This window comes from Sminthopsis crassicaudata, chromosome 5 (assembly GCF_048593235.1).
Source record: "Sminthopsis crassicaudata isolate SCR6 chromosome 5, ASM4859323v1, whole genome shotgun sequence".
Taxonomy (NCBI): Eukaryota; Metazoa; Chordata; class Mammalia; order Dasyuromorphia; family Dasyuridae; genus Sminthopsis; species Sminthopsis crassicaudata.
The window spans coordinates 237,339,620-237,360,756 of record NC_133621.1 but is presented as its reverse complement, the minus strand read 5'-3'; the positions used below and the strand labels follow the sequence as shown (position 1 = coordinate 237,360,756).

Below are 21,137 nucleotides of genomic sequence, written 5' to 3'. Positions count from 1 at the left end.
CCATTCTTCCTTTCTTCCCCTTTCCCTCCCTCTTTCCTTCTCTCTCTTTCCTTCCTTCCTTCCTTCCTTCCTTCCTTCCTTCCTTCCTTCCTTCCTTCCTTCCTTCCTTCCTTCCTTCCTTCCTTCCTTCTTTCCTTCCTTCCTTCCTCTCTCCCTCCCTCTTTCCCTCCCTCCCTCCCTTTTTCCTCTCTCTCCTTCCTCCCCTTCCTCCTTCCCTCCCTCCTTCCCTTCCTCCCTCCCTCCTTCCCTTCCTCTCTCCTTCTATCCCTCCTTCTCTTCCTTCCTTCCTTCCTTTTTAAAATAATAGCTTTTTATTTTTCAAAATACATGCAAAGATAGTTTTCAACACCTTTGCAAGATGGCAAAAACACATTAATTACAAAATTTAGCTTCTGAAATAGTGCTTGATTGGCAGAATCCACAAATATTGGGATTGCAGCAAATTACCAGCAAAAGATAATTTTGAAGATTGCCAGAAAAGATCTGTTTTGATTGGGCTCGAGCACAGGAGGAAGCCAGTTACAGGCAGGGAGGCAGAGTACAGAAGCCAGTGCATGCTGAGGTGGGGTTTGGTCTTTGGTCTCTGCTGAGTGGAGAATCTACAGAGAGCACTTTATACCACAGTGTTGGCTACTCTGCCCTGTTGCAAGATCAGCAGAAAAGTTATAAAACATCCAAAAAAAAATACTAAATGTAAAGAGTGTACCCAAAAGTGCCTGAGTCTCATGGGACCTGGCCATACCCACCCAGCACCGCCAGTGACTCAGCATGACCCCAGTGCAGCTGCTGTCACTTCCTAGTTTGTAGAGGAAGCTTAGAACCTCCTTCACTATAAGCAGATCCTAACTTTTTGTTTTTAAATGAGTAAAAAGACAAAGTGAGCTCTAACTATAGACAGCTTTTACAGTAAAAGAGAACAGATTTCAAACTTTGAGAAGACTAAAAGCAGAGTGTCTCCAGATGAAGCCCCAAAGGGTAATATAACCTGGTCCCCACCACACAAGGCTCTCTTAGAAGAAATTAAAAAGAATTTTAAAAGAGAGCTAGAAGAAAAATGGGGTAAGGAAAGGAAAACTCTGCAAGAGGGTTTGGAAAAGGCACATAACTCATTAAAAGAAAGATTTGATAAAGAGGAAAAAGAAAATTCCCTGAAATGTGAAGTGGAAAAGAGAACTCCCAGGAAAACAGAATTTGTGAATTGGAAAAAGAAAATTCTTTAAAAAAAATTTTGTGAAATGGATAAAAACTCCATAGGACAAAACAACTCATTTAATTCAATTGAACAAATACAAAAAGCAATTAAAAAAAAGTAAATGAAGAAAATTATTCATTAAAAATCAGGACTGAACAAATGGAAATGAATGACTCAATGAGACATCAAGAATCAGTCAAGCAAAAAAAAAAATGTTAAATACCTACTTGGGAAAACAACAGACCTGGAAAATCGATCTAGGAGAGAGAATCTAAGGATTATTGGACTCCCTGAAAATCATGATGAAAAAAAAAGAGTCTAGACACTATTTTTCAGGAAATTATCAAAGAGAACTACCCAGATGTCTTAGAAACAAAAGATACAATAGCCACTGAAAAAATTAATTGAATACCTTCTGAAAGAGATCCTAAAATTAAGATTCCAAGGAATATTGTGGCTAAATTTCAGAACTATTGGACCAAGTAAAAAAAAATATTACAAGCAGCCAGAAAAATATAATTCAAATACTGAGGAGATAACAATAAAGATTACTCAGGATCTAGCAGCTTCCACATTAAAGGACTGGAGGGCCTGGAATCTGATCTTCTGAAAGGCAAAGGAAATTGAAATGTGACAAGAACAAACTACCCCACTAAACTGAGCATTTTCTTCCAAGGAAGAAGATGGGCATTCAATGAAACAGGTGAATTCCATTTATTTCTGATGAAAAAACCATAGTTAAACAAAAAATTTGACTCAAGAGAAACATAAAAAGAACTCTTGAATTGTATTTATGTTATGGTCATACATAGAAAATGAATGTATAATTTGATTTTACTGTTATAATATAAAAAAGGAACTAGAGGTCAAAAGGGGATTGTACCGGAAAAAGGGAAAAGTGGAGGTTTAAAAAAGGGAAATTACATCTCACAAAGAGGCAAAAGAAACCTATTGTAACTGAGGGAAAGAAAGGAGAGGGAGGAACATTGGGTGACTCTTAACTCCCATCAAATTTGGCTCAAAGAGAAAATATTTGGTTTACATAAACATATTTGGTTTACAAAGAAACTTCTCTCACCTCATTAAAAAGTGGGAGGGGAGAAGAGAAAAGTGAAGGAGTAGGCTGAAATAGTAAAGGAAAGGTAGAAGAAAGGAGGAGAGACTCTTAAGGGGGAGGGATTTTAAAGGAGCAGGGCTACTTGAGGCAAGTGATCCCCCTAAGATATTGGGGAGGGGAATAAGAGGAAAAGGAAAGATAAAAATATAATCTGGGGTTAATTAAATTAATAGGATGGCAAGAAATACAGAATTAGTAGTTTTAACCATAAATGTGAATGGAGTGAACTCTCTGATGAAGTGGAGATGCATAGCAGACTGGATTAAAAGCCAGAATCCTACAATATGTTGTTTATAAGAAACACATTTAAAGCAAGATGATATATAAACAGTAAAGGTAAAAGGCTAGAGAAGAATCTGTTATGCTTCAGGTGAAGTTAAAAAAACAAAACAAAACAAAACAAAACAAAACAAAAAACCAGGGGTAGCTATTCTGATCTCAGATCAAGCAAGAGCAAAAATTGATTTAATTAAAAGAGAAGTGGAAGGAAACTGTATCTTGCTAAAGGGTACCATAGATAATGAAACAGTAGCAAAACTAAATATATATGCACCAAGTGGTATAACATCTAAATTCCTAAAGGAGAAGTTAAGAGAGTTGCAAGAATAAATAGACAGAAAAACTATAATAGTGGGAGATCTCGACCTCAAACCACAAAATAAGAAAGAAGTTAAGGAGGTATTTAGAATATTAAAAAAGATATGATATGATAGATATTTGATAGGTATTTGGAGAAAGCCGAATGAAGACAGAAAGGAATACACTTTCTTCTTGGCAGTTCATGGAATCTATTTTAGCTAGATACTGACCATATATTAGGACATAAAGATCTCAGAATCAAATGCAGAAAAGCAGAAATAGTAAATGCATTCTTTTCAGATCACAATGCAATAAAAACTACATTCAATAATAAGCTAGGGGAAAATAGACCAAAAAAGTAAATGGAAACTAAATAATCTCATCCTAAAGAATGAATGAGTGAAAGAGCAAATCATAGATAAGGTTAATAATTTCATCCAAGAAAATGACAATAATGAGACAATATAACAAAATTTGGGGGATGCAGTCAAAGCAGTAATAAGGGAAAGTTTTATATCTCCAGAGGTTTACTTACATAAAATAGGGAAAGAGAAGATCAATGAATTGGCTAAAAAAGCTAGAAAAGAGCAAATTAAAAACCTCTAATCAAATACTAAACTTGAAATTCTAAAAATAAAAGGAAAGATTTAATAAAATTGAAAGTTAAAAAAACTATTGAACTAATAAATAAAACTAAGGGTTGGTTCTATTAAAAAAAAATAAAATAGATAAATCTTTGGTAAATTTGATAAGAAAAAGGAAAATCAAATTGTTAGTCTTAAAAATGAAAAGGGAGAACTTTCCACGAATGAAAAGGACATTTCAGTAATAATTAGGAATTACTTTGCCCAATTTTATGCCAAGAAATTTGATAATTTAAGTGAAATGGAGGAATACCTACAAAAATATAGATTGCCCAGATTAACAGAAGAGGAAATAAATACTGAAATAGTCCCATTTTACAAAAACAAATAGAACACCCTATTAATCAACTCCCTAAGAAAAAATCCCCAGGACCAGATGGATTTACATGCAAATTTTACCAAATATTTAAAGAACAATTAACTCCAATACTATGTAAACTATTTTGGAACAATAGGAAACAAAGGAATATTACCAAACTTTTTTGTAACACAGACATTGTACTGATACATAAACCACATATGACAAAAACAAAGAAAATTATAGAACAATCTCCCTAATGAATATTGATGCAAAAATCTTAAATAAAATAATAGCAAAGAGATTACAAAAAATCATCCCTGGGATAATACACCATGACCAAGTAGGATTTATACCAGGAATGCAGGGCTGGTTCAATATTAGGAAAACTATTAACAAAATTGACTATACCAATAATCAAATTAACAAAAATCATATCTCAACAGATGCAGAAAAAGCATTTGATAAAATTCAACATCCATTCTTATTAAAAAACACAAGAGAATATAAGGATAAATGGAATGGACTTTTCTTTAAAATAGTAGCATCTTTTTAAAACCATCAACAAGCATCATATGTAATGGGGATAAACTGGAACCATTCCCAGTGAGATCAGTGGTGAAACTAGGTTGCCCACTATCATCATTACTATTCAATACATCACTAACAAAATCGAACAGCAAGAGATACAAAGAGAAATTCCATTTCAAATAATTCTCAATAGTATAAAATATTTGGGGATTCATCTGCCAAGGAAAAGTTGTAATAATTCTTTTTAAAATATAATGTTCTCTGGGAGGAGGTTTCTTGGGGGGCTTCTGGAAGCAGCCTTCGTTTCAATTCCAGTATAATGACCCCAAAGGCAGCCAGGAATTAAAGTCAAAATCCTTTATTGTCTCCTTCACAGTCTTGTCTCCTTCCTGGGGCCCAGTTAGCTTTCTGGAGGCCTTCTGTAGTCTTAGTTCCAAGAGCTTTTGCTGCTTAAGTCCTTTGCCTGTGCCAGCTTCTGCCTCTAGCTCCTTCTGAATATCTCTTGATTCCAAAGGTTTGTACTTCAGCCTCCAGCCATAACAAAGGTGGAAAATGGAATGAATCTGTCTCCTCCTCCAAGAGCTTCTAGTGGGCTTCTCCTTCCTGGCCCTGAGACCTCCTCCTTATATGCCCCACACTGTGTGTACACCAATCATTATATCACTAGGAAACCATTGTTTGTTGCAGGATTAAATCAATGCTAAATTAGATTTAACCATTGTCTCCTCAATTCCACTTAGAGCCTTATTTCAAGTTCTGGTCCATAACATCTCCTTGTAGGATCAGATCAATCATACTGAACCATGCTAAATTAGATAATTATTGTCTCTTATCAATTTCAGTGACTTAGCAACTTGTAAGAATCTAACATCTCCCACTTTCTTTTGATTTAGAACATAGGTGATCATGACCTCCCTGACTTCTCAAGGAGGTGAGAACCCCAAAAAAGAAGGTGATTACACCTTCCCTGACTGCTCAAAAAGGGAGTGAAAACACCATAAAAAGGAGGTGAGCATGCCCTCCCTGACATCTCTGGAAGGGAGATGAAAACACCAAAGGAAATGGGAAATCAAATCAGATTAGCGGGTTTCTGAAGGGGCTCATTCTTAAAACAGGTATACATAAATCCATTACATAAATTACATAAACACATAGCAATATAACACAGGCTAATAGTGATGTAACAAATAACATGAATCAACATGAGAAATTATACATGTCCATAAGTCCTAGAAAAAGTCCAAAAGGAATCTCTTGTCCATTAGTTCATGTGCCAGGAATCCAATAATTCCTGCAAGCTTTGAAGTCTTGCAGTAGTTTCATCAACAATTTTTCATCCAATGGAATTGAATGATTCCTTCTGGTTTTCAAGTCCTGCAACAGTCTTATCTTGTGTTAGGGAATCCAATGATTCCTACAGATTTTGTTCTTAGGTCTTTTCCTTTGTTTCCAGATTTTTCTCTTTTTCTGTCTCTCTCCAGGTACTTGTTACTAACCATTTGTTTCCTTCTCCATCTGTAGGAACACAAGCAAGCCCTTTCTCCCAAGCAATTAACCTATCTAATTCTCTTCTATTTACCACTTTCTAGATCTGTCCTCAATACCTGGCAATTACATTGGAGCTGCTTGCACTGGTCACTGCCCTTCTGTTGGGTTAAAAAAGCCTGTATTCTCCCCGACTGTAATCTCTTTCTCCCATATGATTGCTTTTGGCTGATTGATCATATAATCCCTTTCTGCCATCTGATTGCTTCTCTGGTGATCGGTCACTTTTAAAAACTCTCTGGGAGTAACCTCGGCTGCCATAATGCCCCTTCTGTCTTTTGTATGATATCTTAAGAGCTGGGCCCTGCCTCACATTTCTCTGGGCCAATCTACATTCTGAGGTCCAGTGGAAGTCCTTGTGGATTTGGACATAGGGTTTTAGGTCTTCTCTCACCCTGTCTTCTCACTCTATCTCTTTGCCTACACTGAGCTCTCAGATGTCCTACTTTTCCACACTGAAAACATTGACGATTTTCTCTAGAAGTCCCTTGCCAAGAAGGACCCTGTATTTCCATATTCATCATAGTCTGGGTATAATAAGCACTTGTGCCCACTGTGGCTCTCCTCTAAAGGAGCATCTTTATGTAGTCCCCATATAATTCTTCTGCAAATCTTATTGGCATTTTCCTTAGCCAGTTGTCTTATCATAATTCTTGTAGATGCATTTTCTCCAATGGTTCTTGTGATAGCTGTCTACAAACTTTCCACAAAATCATCAAAGAGTTTGTTGGGACCTTGCTCTATTTTTGTGAAGGCTTTACCTTCATCTTTCCCTGGAAGGGAACCCCAAGCTTTTATTGCAGTAGTTGCAATTTGCTCATATACTGTTATGGGATAATGAATCTGCACTGAATTCTCTGCATATTGACCTTCACCTGCTAGTTAGTCAAAAGTGACTTGTATATTAACTCCAGTTTGCTTATTTTGTTGGGCTTGAATCCTACATAATTCATTATACTCTGAAAGCGACAAGTTTTGTCCAGGTTCTAAACATGTCCTTGCTATGGATTTCCAGTCATTGGGGATTAGGATTTCATAAGCCAAATTATCTAGGGACATCTTAACATAAGATGATGTAACCCCATAAAGAGTGCTACCCTTTTTCAAACCCTTAATTTTTTCCAGATCAAGTTTCCCAAAAGTAATGTTATTACATTACATGAATGATATATTGAGATGTGCATCTGAAGAGCAAATGTTAGAAGCATGTCTACAAAAGACCATAGAAATACTAAGGAACTACAAATTGCATATAGCTCTGGAAAAAATTCAGACATGCTCCTTTTCAATATTTAGGATATGAAGTATACCCTAAGGTGCTTACAGTACAAAAAACTTTCATTAAGAACAGAGAAACTCAACACCTTAAATGACTTTCAGAAACTGATAGGAGATATCCAATGGATGTGTCCAGCGTTAAGCTTGACTACTCATCAATTACAACCATTATATGACATTTTAAGGGGAGATAGTGCTTTAAACTCACCACGCCAGCTTACAAAAGAAGCTCAAGAGGCTTTGAGAGAAGTTGAATTGGCTTTATCCAATGTGGTTGAAAGAATCACCCAAAAACCCTTGGAAATATCAGTGTTTGCTACAAAAGAGCCACCCTTGTCACAAACCCTATTCCAATACTGTTCTTGCAACTACTACTGCTCCAGTAGACTCTAACCAATTGGGACCTACCACCTTTGAAAATTCAGATCTGGGAAAGAAAAAGAAACACAAAAAGGGAAGAAAATTCCCTTGTGGTAGTTGGCCAAAATGACAGCTTTCCATGCTTTGAGTTGGAGAAGGGCACTGGCTGCACTAGTAATTCACTAACTGATTTTTCAGTCTTGCCTTTTTCCAATTTTTCTGAGAAGGTAGAGTTCAATCTCATATCATTCTTCTGTTATTTATATACTAAAGCTATATAAGCTTTCTGGTTTTTTGTTTGACTCAAATAGGAATTTTTTGTTTAAATTTTTATTCAGTTTTGTCAACAAAAATCTGCCTTCCGGGAAAGAAAGAAAAATCCTCTGTTACAAACATGTATAGTCAATTAAGAAAATTCTCTCATTTATCATGTCAAAAGAAAAAAATAATTGCAATTTGCAACCTAGTTCTATCATTTATCTTTCATTCTTCATGTGTCCTCTGAAATTGTGGTTAGATATTATGTTGATCAGAGTTATTCCTAATAAGTTCATAGCTTATTTTTATAATAATATTATTGTATAAATTGTTCTCCTGGTTCTCCTCACTTTTCTTCTGCATCAATTCATAATAGTCTTCTCAAATTTCTCTGAAATTTTCCATGCTGGAAGAGTAATTCTAAGGCCAAAATTGATGTTAGATTTGGGGGATGAAATGGAGCACTTAGAAATCATTGAACTTTTACAAAAGATTTACTTTATCCTAACACAATAAGGACATGCAACAAGGATACAGGAACATTTAGCTTCTCTGGTTTTAGCCCCCTCATCTCTGTATGCAAATATCTTGTTAGCAGATTATCAAGAATTCATTGTCTTAGGCACCCACTCAAGGCCAAGACCCTATGTGCCTCAGACTTTTTATACCCCAAATGACAATGAAACTTCATCTGGGAAGTTGGAGGCAATTTAGTCCTGGATCTATCCCTTTGTTGCTTCTTTTTTTTGGGTGGGAGAGAGAATGGGAAAAGAAGCTAAATCAGGGAAATCCTAGTTCTATCAAACTTCCTTTCATCATTTCTTATAAAACAATAGTATTCTATTATATTCATATGTCATAACATGTCATTACTCAATTGATGCATATCCCTTCAGTTTCCAAATTCATTGCCACCACAAAAGAACTGCTATATTTTTGTATATGTGAGATGAGTCCTTTTTCTTATTACTTGATATCTTTGAGAATATAAATATAATATTGGTATCGCACATAATAAAGGTATATGCACAGTTTAATAACTTCTGGGGCACAATTCCAAATTGTTTTCCAGAATAACAAGACCAGTTCACAGTTGCTCTCTAGCATTTCCTTGTGTCAAACCCCCATTATAGCTATTTATGTAAAATGAATAGATTGTCTACAGTGGCAGGTCAGAGCAATTAGAATACTTATGGAAATATGAATCTTGGCAGATAAAATTTATTCAGAACTAGTTTATCAAGTAGTTTGTTTTGGCAGTGACTTTGCCCACATTTTTGACCTGTAAAATGTCTAAGAACACATTTGTTTTAGTATAAAGTAAGCTTTCTTTAATATTAATTTCAAGAAAGTCAAAGAACTTTTCTAAGGTGGTTTTTTTTAGGAGAGAAACAGAAAAATTCTGTGCATATTGATGAGCCTAAAATTAGAGTTAAATTACCTAGGAGAAACAAGGTACTGACATTTAAATTCATTTCTAAGTAATACTTAGTATTTGGTAGAAGTTTTTATTTTCAGTAGCGCTTATGAGTTTTTTCTCTATTTACTTTGAAAAATAACTTTTATTTTTAAGATAATAGCTTTTTATTTTCAAAATATATACAAAGACAGTTTTAGCACTCACCCTTGCAAAACCTTGTATTCCAAATTTTTCCCTTCCTTCCCTCAATCCCTTCCCCTAGAAAGCAAGTAATCCAATATATGTTAAACATGTGTAAATCTTCTACAAATATATTTCACAGTTATCCTGCTGCACAAGAAAAATCAAATAAAAAAGGAAAAAAATGAGAAAGAAAACAAAAAGCAATCAAACAATAAAAAGGTGAAAATACTATGTTGTGATCCACATTCAGTCTCAACACTCCTCTTTCCAGATGCAGATGGCTCTCTCCATTATGAGTCTTTTGGAATTGACTTGAATCACCTTATTGTTGAAAAGAGCCACATCCATCAGAACTGATCTTGTTGATGCTGTGTACAACATTCTCCTGGTTCTACTCACTTCACTTAGCATCAGTTCATCGAACTCTCTCCAGGCCTTTCTGAAATTATCCTGCTGATTGTTACTTAAAGAACAATAATATTCCATAATATTCATATACCATAACTTATTTAACCAATAATATTCCATAATATTCATATACCATAACTTATTTAACCATTCTGCAACTGATGAGCATCTACTCAGTTTCTAGTTCTTTGCCACTATAAAAAGGGCTGCTACAAACATTTTTTCACAAGTGAGTCCTTTCCCTTTTTATGATCTTTTTGGGACAATAGAGGCACTGCTGGATCAAAGGATATTCACAATTTGATAGCCCTTTGGGCACAGTTCAAAATTGCTCTTCAGAATGGTTGGATAAATTCACAACTCCACCGACAATATAAATTGAAAAGTAACTTTTAAAAGAACATATATTAACCCCATAATTCTATAGTTCATTGTGATGAGAGATAGGAAAAGAGGAACCCCATTGGTTGGCACAAAGATAGTAAGATAGTCCCATGAGGCGCAGTGTCCCCTGTAAATGAATTTACAGGCCCGGAAACCTAGATTGATAAAAAAAAGTTTATTTAGGAATTTGGAAGTAAAGTTGAAAGTAGAAAGACTCTAGGGCCAAAGGTGGTGGTTGGGTGGGCAGGAACTCTTACATGGCCGGAAGGATACCATGTTTGGGGGGAAGGGCTCCTGCAAAGAGAGAGCTTTAGCTTGGCTCTTTTATACCTAAAAGGGGCTTGTGGGTGGTACCCCAAGTTGTTTGTGGGCTTTTCAGATAAGGAAGAAACTGTGGGGGGATTGTGGAAACCTGAGCAGATAAGGGCTGAAAAACCCAAGCCAGCTTAGATCTGGTGGGGGCTGGGCCCAGATATTCAAAAGGATGCTTTTTGACTAGGATTTGTGAATCAAAGGTCAGCCAAGGGGGTTGAGAAATCAGAAAGGAAATCTTAAAGGGACCTCAACTCCCATCATTTCCCCCCTTAAACAGTTAAGAAACTTTGGGGCAGTGTCCTTCATTTAAGGCAAGGTTGAAGATTTTCTCCGAAGATCATCATAGTAGCAATGTCCCCTCATCTTGTTCCCCCCTCAAACAATCACCTCCAGATGCATGTGGGAAGAGAGGCATCGATCTCTTAACGACAAGGGTCATAGAGATTTGGGGTTTCATGCCAAGAGGTGAGGCATGAGGTGTGGGGGATGGCAACAGGGCATCTAGGGGGTGTCCTGGTCAGTTGTCCCCAGTCAATGTTCTCCAGGCTGAAGGCCATCTGAGAATCCAAACTTTGAAGACTAGAGAAAACAGATCTTGGGCACAGTTAAAAGTGGGGTGTCATCCAGGGTGGAGATGGTGACATTCAGGAGAATGGGGCCTTTAGCAAGAAATGCATTAGGTCCCTTCTGTGGGCTGCTTGTCTGATGCTAATGGCCCATCTAACTATCAAAGAGAAATAGGAGAAAATGCTGAGAGAGAAGATTATTTGTAGCTTAGCCCTTTCAATTCCTCCTGGAATTGGGAATTAAAGGGTGTGGACTCGGAAATCAGGGGAGGCAAGAGGCCTTAATATCTAGTAGATTTAATGAACCACTGCTCTTTTGTAAGGCAGGGTCTAGGAATGGGTATATTCCCAGTTGTCAGGGCTGCAGATCAAGATAAGAATGCAGTTGAGAAAACTGTGCTGTTTTTCTTGAAGAGAGTTGGTTCCTCAATAAGCAAAGATCCTGAATCTTTTCCTTCCTAGTTTCCCCACTCTTTATGGGGAGGGGTGAAAGGAGTCAGAGGGGGTGCACAGTATCAGCATAGCCTACCCAGCTTACCAGCCCTTGAGGTGTTCAGGCTGTCCTGAGATAAAAGGGAAACAGGGCCAGACCTCAAATTCCTACCAGGGAGCAGGATGCTGGGGGGCCCTTGTGGTGTTTGCTGTGTGGTGCAGTTCCTCCTGCTCCAATTCAGGACAGAGACTGGGGTCTTCTAAGGCTTAAGTCTAGAAGAGATTTGCATTAAAAGGGCACCTCTGTTTCTGAGTGCCCTGAGAAGAGAAGAACTGAGAGTCTCAGGTTATCGAGATAAAGGGAAACAGGTGTTAGAAATCAGTTTTGGTCTTACAGCTCTCTGTTAGTTGTCCAGTAGCAGACAGATGACCAGATACAAGGGTTATATATAATCAGGCTGGAAACAGCAAGGTATGACATAATTGAATTGCATTAACAATTTCTATTGACTATTGCTCTGATCTTAGAAATCGGTTACAAAAGGAAAAAATGCAAGAACATAAATTCTAAACAAATATTTATCATAACCTTATACTGATAGCAGTAAGGAATTTGTCCCAATAAGTTCATATCCAAGTAGATGTTTCATAAGTGAACATTATTCATACAAATCAGTTTGCTTTTAAAATACCCAATGCAAATACAATCATATACAGAATGTCTAATTCCACATAAGAGAATTCAAGAAGTTAGCAGGCGAACTTTTAGAAATAAATCCTACCAAAGTATAGATGACATTCACAGAAACCCAGGCTAAATTTGAATTTTATTGCTCTTTCCCAACCTTGTTTGCTTCAAAGGGGCTAGCTTTGGTGTGTGTGTCTCCTAGCTGCAGGGAAGCCTTGTCAAGGTGGGTGGAGATAGATTAGTTAATCTGTTAAGTGGAGTTTATTGAGAGGCAGTAACCAGACCCCAACTCTATAGCTTTCATTCCCTTTAGGCGTCCCTAAGAGAGAAAGATACAACAAAAACTTATAATTTTTGTCTCTATTCCTCAGAGATATATTGTAAATATATCCAGCTTGAGCATTGAGCTCCAGACAGCGTCAATCAAATCCCGGGAAATTGAGCTGTCCACCTCGCCAATAGAGGGTGGGGGTTTGTTAATGTTACCTCATGAACAGTAAATCAGGAAGACTGAAATAGAGGCAAGAGCAATCAAACTATTGGAATAGGTTTCTAGAAAGATGAAATAATCAGGGGAGACAGCATTTTGATAAGACATTCCGATAGCTTGGTATGGGAGAGACATTCTGCTATTCTGACCCCAATCTTCTTATCAGGTCTAATGATAAGGAGCCTTTTCAGGACAGAGAAGCAAGACAACTGAAGCGTGGCTGAGTCAGGATAATTAGGGAAACTGAGTCAGGACAATAAAACAAATAAACCAGACTAAAACTAGATAATGCAAGGACTTATGGCTAGAACCAGTTTCTCCCCAATAACCCCAGAATTATTAGCATCAAACAGCATTCCTCATTCAGGGAGACACACAAGTCTCCTTGTTCGAATCTCTGCAGTTGGGGGGACATCTCAGCCAGATATGGACAGTCTTTAGGTCTGGGGTCATTTATGTATTTAACTCAGCCTCTGTTACTCAACAGTAGCAGTGCTCAAGGAAATCCTGCTGCCTTAAGAAGGCACCCCAAGGAGAGGGGAAAAATGGGGTTGAGAACTCCATTCTCTCTCTCTGGAGCAGGAGCTGGTGGGAGATAGATTTCTGAGCAAATTATGCAGTTAGACCAAGACAGGCAACCCCAAACTATTAGAGTCCTGATATCAAAATGCTGAAATAATAATTAAGGAAATGGGGTAACAGGAGTGGAGAAATAGATCATAGATAATGCTACTCCTTGAACAGGTGTCTGATTTTTAGTTGTTTCTAAAGAATAATCCCAAAGACTGAATAAGAGATTTCAAAGTTAAAATATAACCCAGCAAATCATAGTCTAGTAAATTTTAAGCAAAGAGTAAAATAGTTTCCAGTTCAGCCTTAAATTAATGAAATAATACATCAGTTTTTCCCAATTTCCTGACCAGTTGAAATCTGTTTCCTCCCTCCCTTGTTTGCAGAAATTATCAGATCATATATAACAGAGTAGTAAATTTCCTGAAACAGCAATAGTCAAACAGTTTTATACAGCAATAGTTAAACAGTTTCTTTCATATAGAGCAATAATCAAACAGTTTTAGCAAGTCCCCCAGTTTTAACAAGTCTTAAAAAAAATAGATCAATTAATTTAAAGGCGGGTCTATCTCAGAACCTTTTACAAGCCAAGCCTCTCTGCAGAAGGTGGGTGTGGAAAAATCCCACGTGGCCTCTCCCTACTCTGTTAGAGGGGGAGGGAGAAGGCAGCTAACACTTATGCAGAGAATGGTCCTACCCCACCCATCTTTTAAGCATGGTGTGGGGGCGTTTGGAGCATTGAGAAAAGTCAGACCCTAATTGGAGATACTCGACTCCTTGGGGGTTGGGCAAGTAGAGAGAGAGAGAGAGAGAGAGAGAGAGAGAGAGAGAGAGAGAGAGAGAGAGAGAGAGATTGGAATTCTACATAGAATTCAGGTGTTAATTAAGCCATTCTCTAAAAGGCAGCTTGAGGGGGAATCTATTCTTATTCTATAGTCCCTGGGCTTCCTGGACTGAAATGCCGGAGAAGTTGAGGCAAGAAAGAGATCAGTTTAAGGAAACTGAGGCAGTAAAAGAGAACTGTAGCACATCAGAACAGAGAAAGATTCTAGAGAGGCGCCAAATTAAAAGTAGTTGAGTGTTTTTAAAATAGTTTCAATCTCTCTTTTAATTCACACCTCCTGCCTGCAGTTAGAGATGAGAGAAAAAAAAGATAAAAGAAACTATTCTCATTCTCTTAAAAATTAATTTGCCTTGATAAGGAATTTTGTTCCCCAGCCAAAATTACAAAGATCTCCTTTCTGAATTTCTAGATTGGCCAGGATTAAAACTAGAAAGGGAATCTTTAATTGTTGGCAGGGGGCATAGAATGCCAATCGAGAAAAATAGAGTGCGCTAGGAGCTAAAAGTCCTGGACCGAGAGAAAAGCCAGGAGTTCTACCTGCAAGGTTACTGAGACAGAGAAAGGCTGAGCTATCTAGGCTTTATCTGTCTGATAGCAGGTAAGTGTGCCTTGAGGCTTAGAAAAAAAATGGGCAGTTTTAAAATCTTGGAAAAACCTGGTAGTGAAAGGCTGCTACAGTGAAAAGCTGTGACTAGAGGCTCTGTTCTAATGCAGGATGACTAAATCAGGGAAACAAAGTCCCATTTTAAAATGTATGGAGCAAGCTAGTTCTCTGAGAGGACTGGAAGCTTGGCTTCTTTAAGAGCCAGGTAAAAGCTATGGGAGTGGCATACAGAGTTTTGCAGAAGTACCTTTTTAAAAGTTAAAAGAAAACTTTTCTAGAGATCTTGGAAAGATTGAGTCCCCACTCCCCCCACTGTACCCCAAGAAGGGGACAGGATGGGATCATTTAAATGGCAGGTTGCCAAGCCACACATGGGAGAGGTTAAAAAAGAGAGAGGATGGGGGAAGGGAGAGATGTTATCTTACCCAGTGCTTTTCCAGTGGGGATGACCAGGGCTCATGCGGTTGGATCACATCTCCAAGTTCACCCTGATCCAGAGACTTTTTTTTTCCTCATGGCTACAGCCTGACCACTACAGTGGAGTGTGAGAGGGGCTCAAATACAGATTTCTCCCCCAGAACAGATCAAGGAGACTGCTGGCCTGGGACCCAAGAGGGATGGGATCCTCAGAAATGGCTATGTGGTGGGGGGAGGGATGAAGAAGAGACACTTTCTCCCATGTGTTGGAGTTCCATCCTGAGGGCAGGCTTTCTGGTGAAATAAAGGGATTAGAAATGCCTTGGAAAAGAAGGTCTTTTGTCTCTGGAAGCATCCTTCTCCAAAGCTAGCATCCGATAAGGAAGGATTTTAGAGGCAGAGGTATGTCTAGACAGGTAAAAGCTTTTAGTTTTCCAAATTCTTGCAGCCTCTCTTATCTCTAGAGACAGAGAGTGAGACAAAAGGAGACCTTTTGTCAATCTGCAGCAATTGATAAAGAATTGTGCCAGAGCGAGGTAGAGCTCTAGGAATGACCTAAGCCTAAAGTGGCTTGGATGTCCATTGCAAGATAGGGAAAGAAAAAAAGTCTTTTACCTTATCTAGAGTTCCGGATTCCCTGGTAGGAACACAGAAGAACTCCGAAGAATACTGTGCGAGCAGCTGAGAATCCAGATTGTTCTGAGAGACCTGAAAAGGTTAAGGTTAGTTTTCGAGGTAACAATTTTCGGGGTCCCTGTACGTGGCCACCAAATGATGAGAAATAGGAAAGGAGGGGGAACCCCATTGGTTGACGCAGAGATAGTAAGATAGTCCCATGGGGACTGTGTCCCCTGTGAATGAATTTACAGGCCCAAAAACCTAGATTGATAAGAAGGTTTATTGTAGGAATTTGGAAGTAAAGTTGAAGGTAGAAAGATGCCAGGGCCAAAGGTGGTTGCTGGGTGGGCAGGAACCCTTACATGGCTGGAAGGATACCATGTTTGGGGGGGAAGGGCTCCTGCAAAGAGAGAGATCCAGCTTGGCTCTTTTATACCTAAAAAGGGGCTTGTGAGCGATGCCCCAAGTTCTTGGCGGGCTTTTCAAATAAGGAAGAAACTGTGGGGGGATTGGGGAAACCTGAGCAGATAGTGGGGGCTGAAAAACCCAAGCCAGCTCAGATCTGGTGGGGGCTAGGCCCAGATATTCAAAAGGGTGCTTTTTGACCAGGATTTGTGAATCAGAGGTCAGCCATGGGGGTTGGGAAATCAGAAAGGAAATCTTAAAGGGACTTCAACCCCCATCAATTGTAAAGATCACTGAATACAGAAAACTGGAGAATGCGTCTCACCATAGCCATTAAACTGCCTCTATGACCTCAATTATCCTATACTTCACTAAGGTAGAGAGTTAGGAAGCTTTCCTTTCATCAAGCCTAAAGGTGATTTTTATAGTTAGGGGGTTATTTTAAAAGTATTTAAAAGTATATTAAAAGTACCTATATTTTAAATGTATTATATCCATTAGCATATGAAAGAATACCTCTATGAAACTTGAAAACAAAACTATGGGATTTTATCCAAAGTTAGACTTTGTGACTTTTATATTGATATAGTATTGAGAGACTATAACAGAATAGACTAATATTAGAATATATTAGAATAGACTAAACACATTTTATATTTTAAAGAGAATTTTAATTTTTTTGTCCACTATAGTGTACCATACTATATTCCAGAGACTAAATTAAATTTAAAAGCCAAAGCAATCATATTTTCAATGTAATGCCCACATGTAGTTTTTCTTTCCTGAGTATTGAGGGGATTGAGAAGAGTGTTTTCTTTTTAACTAGCATTTTAACAGCTTTTTTTATAAGTTCCATAAAATAAAAATTTGATATTTAACTTTTTTTTCATATGGGATTATTTTGCATAGCCATTAAGCAAATTCCTAAGGGAATTCAGAAGAAGAGCTCTACAAAACAAGTAGGTCATGGAGGTAGTTCAGTCTGGTGTGAAATATAAGATTGGGTGTCAGGAGATTTTGCTTCTATCCATAGCTCTCTCCCTGACTCAGTGAATGACCTTGGACTAATTATTGGACAGCTCTCATCTCAGTTAACCTTCTTTAAAATTGGGGCTAGTAATAGCTCCCTGTCAAATTTAGGAAGATGTTACAGAGACTGGTTTGATGATTATTATCACATTCTTCAAGCTAATTTTTTATGGTAGCAAGATCTTCTGAAACATTAAGGAAAAATAAAAATTATGATGTTCTACTAAGGCTTTCCAAAAGCCATATTTTGGAAGTGACGAAGGGATCCCGAAACTCTCTAAAACTTCCTGAAAGAGAAATTCTTCTTGAACCCTGTGTCTATGGGACCCTGAACAAGGGAAGCAAGATAAACAGCTTCATTCTGTTATCTAGGTGAGGCTGGTTGAGTCTGGAGCTGGAGAATTCCAATCCTATTGAATTAAAGAGACTCATTGGATTCTATTCAATTCCAGCTCAAACTCCACCCACCAGCCCCCATCGGGAGGGGGAGCAGGCCTCCGCTTATAGCTAAGGTTTCTATTATAAAAGAGCCAGTCTTAAATCCTCTTTGCAGAGGACCTAATATGCCATCCCTGGCATAACAGCCTCTGCCTGCTGGAATGATATTCTCTTTCAGTGCTACCCTCTCTTTATCTCTACCTATTTCCCTAAGGAGACTTTATGCTTCTCTGTTGGGATCTCTCTTTACTTCCTTGTAGGAATTGCCACTAAGGAATTCAGCCTTTCTATTCATGCATAGCAAAGGCTGACTTCCTAATGCCAATAATAAACTTCTTTTTATCAGTCTAGCTTCTTGGGTTCATAAATTCCTTTACAAAGGATCTCTATGCCACCAGAAGGGGGGTTCCCAAAACTCCCTATCCATGCGCTGAATCCCAAGGGAATTTAGGGGAGCCAAACTTTTTCATGTGCTTCCCTGAATCCAGATCCTGCCACTAACTTCATCAGGAACCCTAATCTCATCATTTTGATTCCCTGAATCTAATCTCATCAGAAGCAGTATGTATTTCATTTTATGTTACATTAATGATGAGGTATAGATGGAACTAAAATGATGAGGTCTAGATTTGGGGTACCCAAATGAAATTAGGGTTTAAATGAGGTCTAGTGGCAGGTTTGGGGTTCAGGGAGTCAAATGGAGCTCTCCTGCAATCCCTCAGAATTCAGCACAAGGGTAGGGAGTTAAATGAGATCTAGTAGCAGCGCAAGCAGTTCTCTGTAAAGGAATTTATAGACCCAAAACCTATATTGATAAAAGAGGTTTATTATGAAGGTTAAAGTCTAGTCTAATTAAGGAAATAGGTGAGAGTAAAGAGAAGGGGCTCTGGAAACCGTATTCCAGTGGATAGAGGCTCGTTGGGATGCCAAGCATGGTATAGCTGGCATGTTTGGAATCTCTGAAAAGAGAAGACTCCAGCTTGGCTCTTTTTATAATGAGAGATTTAGTTAAAGGGGCCCGTGGTAGAGTCCCAAGTTGGCTCAGATCTGATGGGGGTTGGGAAAGCAGGGGCTGGGGCAAGCCCAGATCTCCTTATGGTATTTCAAAGGGGTGCTTTTGACCAGGATTTTTGAATCAAAGGTCCTAGCTTCTTGAATTGATAATGCAGCAGCTAGGAGGGGTTGGGAATCAGAAAGGAGTAAATCAATCTGAAAGGACTAGTTTCTTAAATGGACCACAACCTGCTTCATTAAGAAAGCACCCAGATTCATAGTTAGGAATTCTGAGACATATTTATTTGAGGGACAAAGGTAGGATATGAGTTATGAAAAAGGAGTATGATCTGGGAGTTCACTGGTGACAGCAACAGGGGTCTGGAAAGAATAAACTTTAAAGGAGGGTTGATGGTGGTAATGAAAGAGACTTAAAGTATAGGGGAAAGCACAAAATTTAGAATCAAAGATCCTGTGTTTATATCCTGGTTTTGACACCTATAGGATTTTGAGCAAGTTAACAACATGACTAAAGATTGGTTTCCTTATCTTAAAATGAGGGAGTCAGCTTGAATGACCCTAGATCACTTGCAGCATTAAACTAATAATCTCTGAAGTTGCTTCAACCTCTAAAATTGCATATATTTCTATTTTTTATTATAGTTTTTTATTTACAAGATATATGTGTTAGGTTCTTACTAAGTGCTAATGAGATAATGAGATATTAGGTTCTTACTAAGTGCTAAGTAGGTACTTGACAATTCTCTAGTTCCAGCCATGGCTGGGAGTTTTACTTGTGAATTCCTGGGGAAGAGCTTTCATGCTTAGGAGGAGCAAGTTCATTGGTTGAAGTAATTTTTCCCAGAAGCCCTTGCATTATCCCACACCCATTCTCTGGGAGGATAAAAGAGGGAAGTCACTACTCTGGACGAGAGTTAACGGCAACTGTCTGGAGACAACGGTTCTCTACAGGAAGAAGAATCTGTCCAAGAGATTTGAGTTGACACAGCAGATCTCCTCCCAGAGAGCGATCGGCAGCTTCTGGAGACAACAGCATGTTACATATATGTATGGGTGATTTTTCAGCATTGACCCTTGCAAAACCTTCTGTTCCAACTTTTCCCTTCCTTCCCCTCCTCTCCCTTCCCCAGATGGCAAGTAGACTAATACATGTTAAGATGTTAATATATATATATTTTTTTTTGGGGGGGTTGAGGCAATTGGGGTCAAGTGACTTGCCCATAGTCACATAGCTAGGAAATGTTTAACTCAGGTCCTCCAGGCTTCAGGGCTTGTTCTCTATATAAAAACCTATTTTTAATGAAATTACTTTAGCTTCTTATACAAGCAATATACCCTCCCATACCCTCCCCTTACTTTCTGACCTGGCCTCCCAAAAAGGAGTTATAGAGAATCAAGAAATTTTATTTGTGCCTTTTGTCTTTAAATTATTGTCATTTTGACTCCCCACCCAACTATTGCCAGATTGAAATTCTATTTTGCTAAAAATCGTTAAGCAAAAAAATCTGATAAAACTACCACATATAGTAATATATGCCACAGTTTGGCCTAGCAGTTCTCTACCTCTCTACTGATAGAATTATAGTATTTTTCATTATTTATTTTCTGAGAACTTCATTACTTTTCTTGATTATTGACAGCTCAAATTTCTTTTAATGATCTTTACATTGCTGGGGTTATTGTATATTGTTTGGGTTTGGTTTTTTTTGTAGTTTCATACAAATCTTATGTTTCTCTGAATTCCTCATGTTTTCACTTATATATGATTGGGTTTTTTTATGCATTCCTCAGTTTCAGAGCCCCCACTTTATTTCCACTTTCAAAGACTGACACAAACAGTTGGTAGACATTGGACCTTTGGTTTCTGTCTTTCGTTTCCTTGTGATTTATGTGAATTCTCAGTCAAAGAGTATAAGTTCAATTACATGCATAATTCTAAATTCATATCCCAAGTAATTACATTAACAATAGTACAGAAGTCTTCCTATAGCCCCATCTTTTGTTATCTTTGCCAATTTGTATAGTGTAAATGAAATTTTAGAGTTGTTTTACTTTTCACTTCATCTAATATTAGCAATTTGAAGGTCACCATCATTTATAGATTATACTTCTTTTGAAAATTGTTCATGATCTCTTGTTGTTTTTTTTTTTTTGTTTGTTTGTTTTGGAAAATGGCACTTTATATTACACGTTTGTATAGTTACATATTACATATTACGTGTATAACATGTTTGTGTTAGTTACATATTTATTGTAAAGTCATACATCTGTTAGTAATATTTGATTTTTCCCATCATACTGTTTCATTTAAAATTTTATCTTTATAAGTTTTATTTATAAAAAAGTTCTTAAAATAAAAAAGTCTCCTTTTCTAGACCAGAAAGATTTCATGTTTCTAGGACTTCTATGGTATAAATCTTGTCTATCTCTTTTGCTTTCATTGCACAAATATTTTGTTGTGGTTTTTATTAGAGCTAAATTTTGCCATAATCATAATAGCTTACATTTAT

At 37.7% G+C, this 21,137-nt stretch overlaps 1 protein-coding gene across 4 annotated transcripts in view; it reads left to right on the top strand.

Moving 5' to 3' along the window:
- KCNMB4 (potassium calcium-activated channel subfamily M regulatory beta subunit 4) overlaps window positions 1–21,137 on the top strand; it is a 144,100-nt gene that overhangs the window by 81,764 nt on the left and 41,199 nt on the right. The window contains exon 3 of one of the 4 annotated variants that reach the window (XM_074270563.1): window positions 15,748–15,845. The exons of the other annotated variants lie outside the window; for them this stretch is intronic. Within the exon in view, the coding sequence (XP_074126664.1) occupies window positions 15,748–15,808 (61 nt within the window). The 3' untranslated portion in view covers window positions 15,809–15,845. The remainder of the gene's footprint in view (window positions 1–15,747; window positions 15,846–21,137) is intronic. 4 annotated transcript variants of the gene reach the window in all.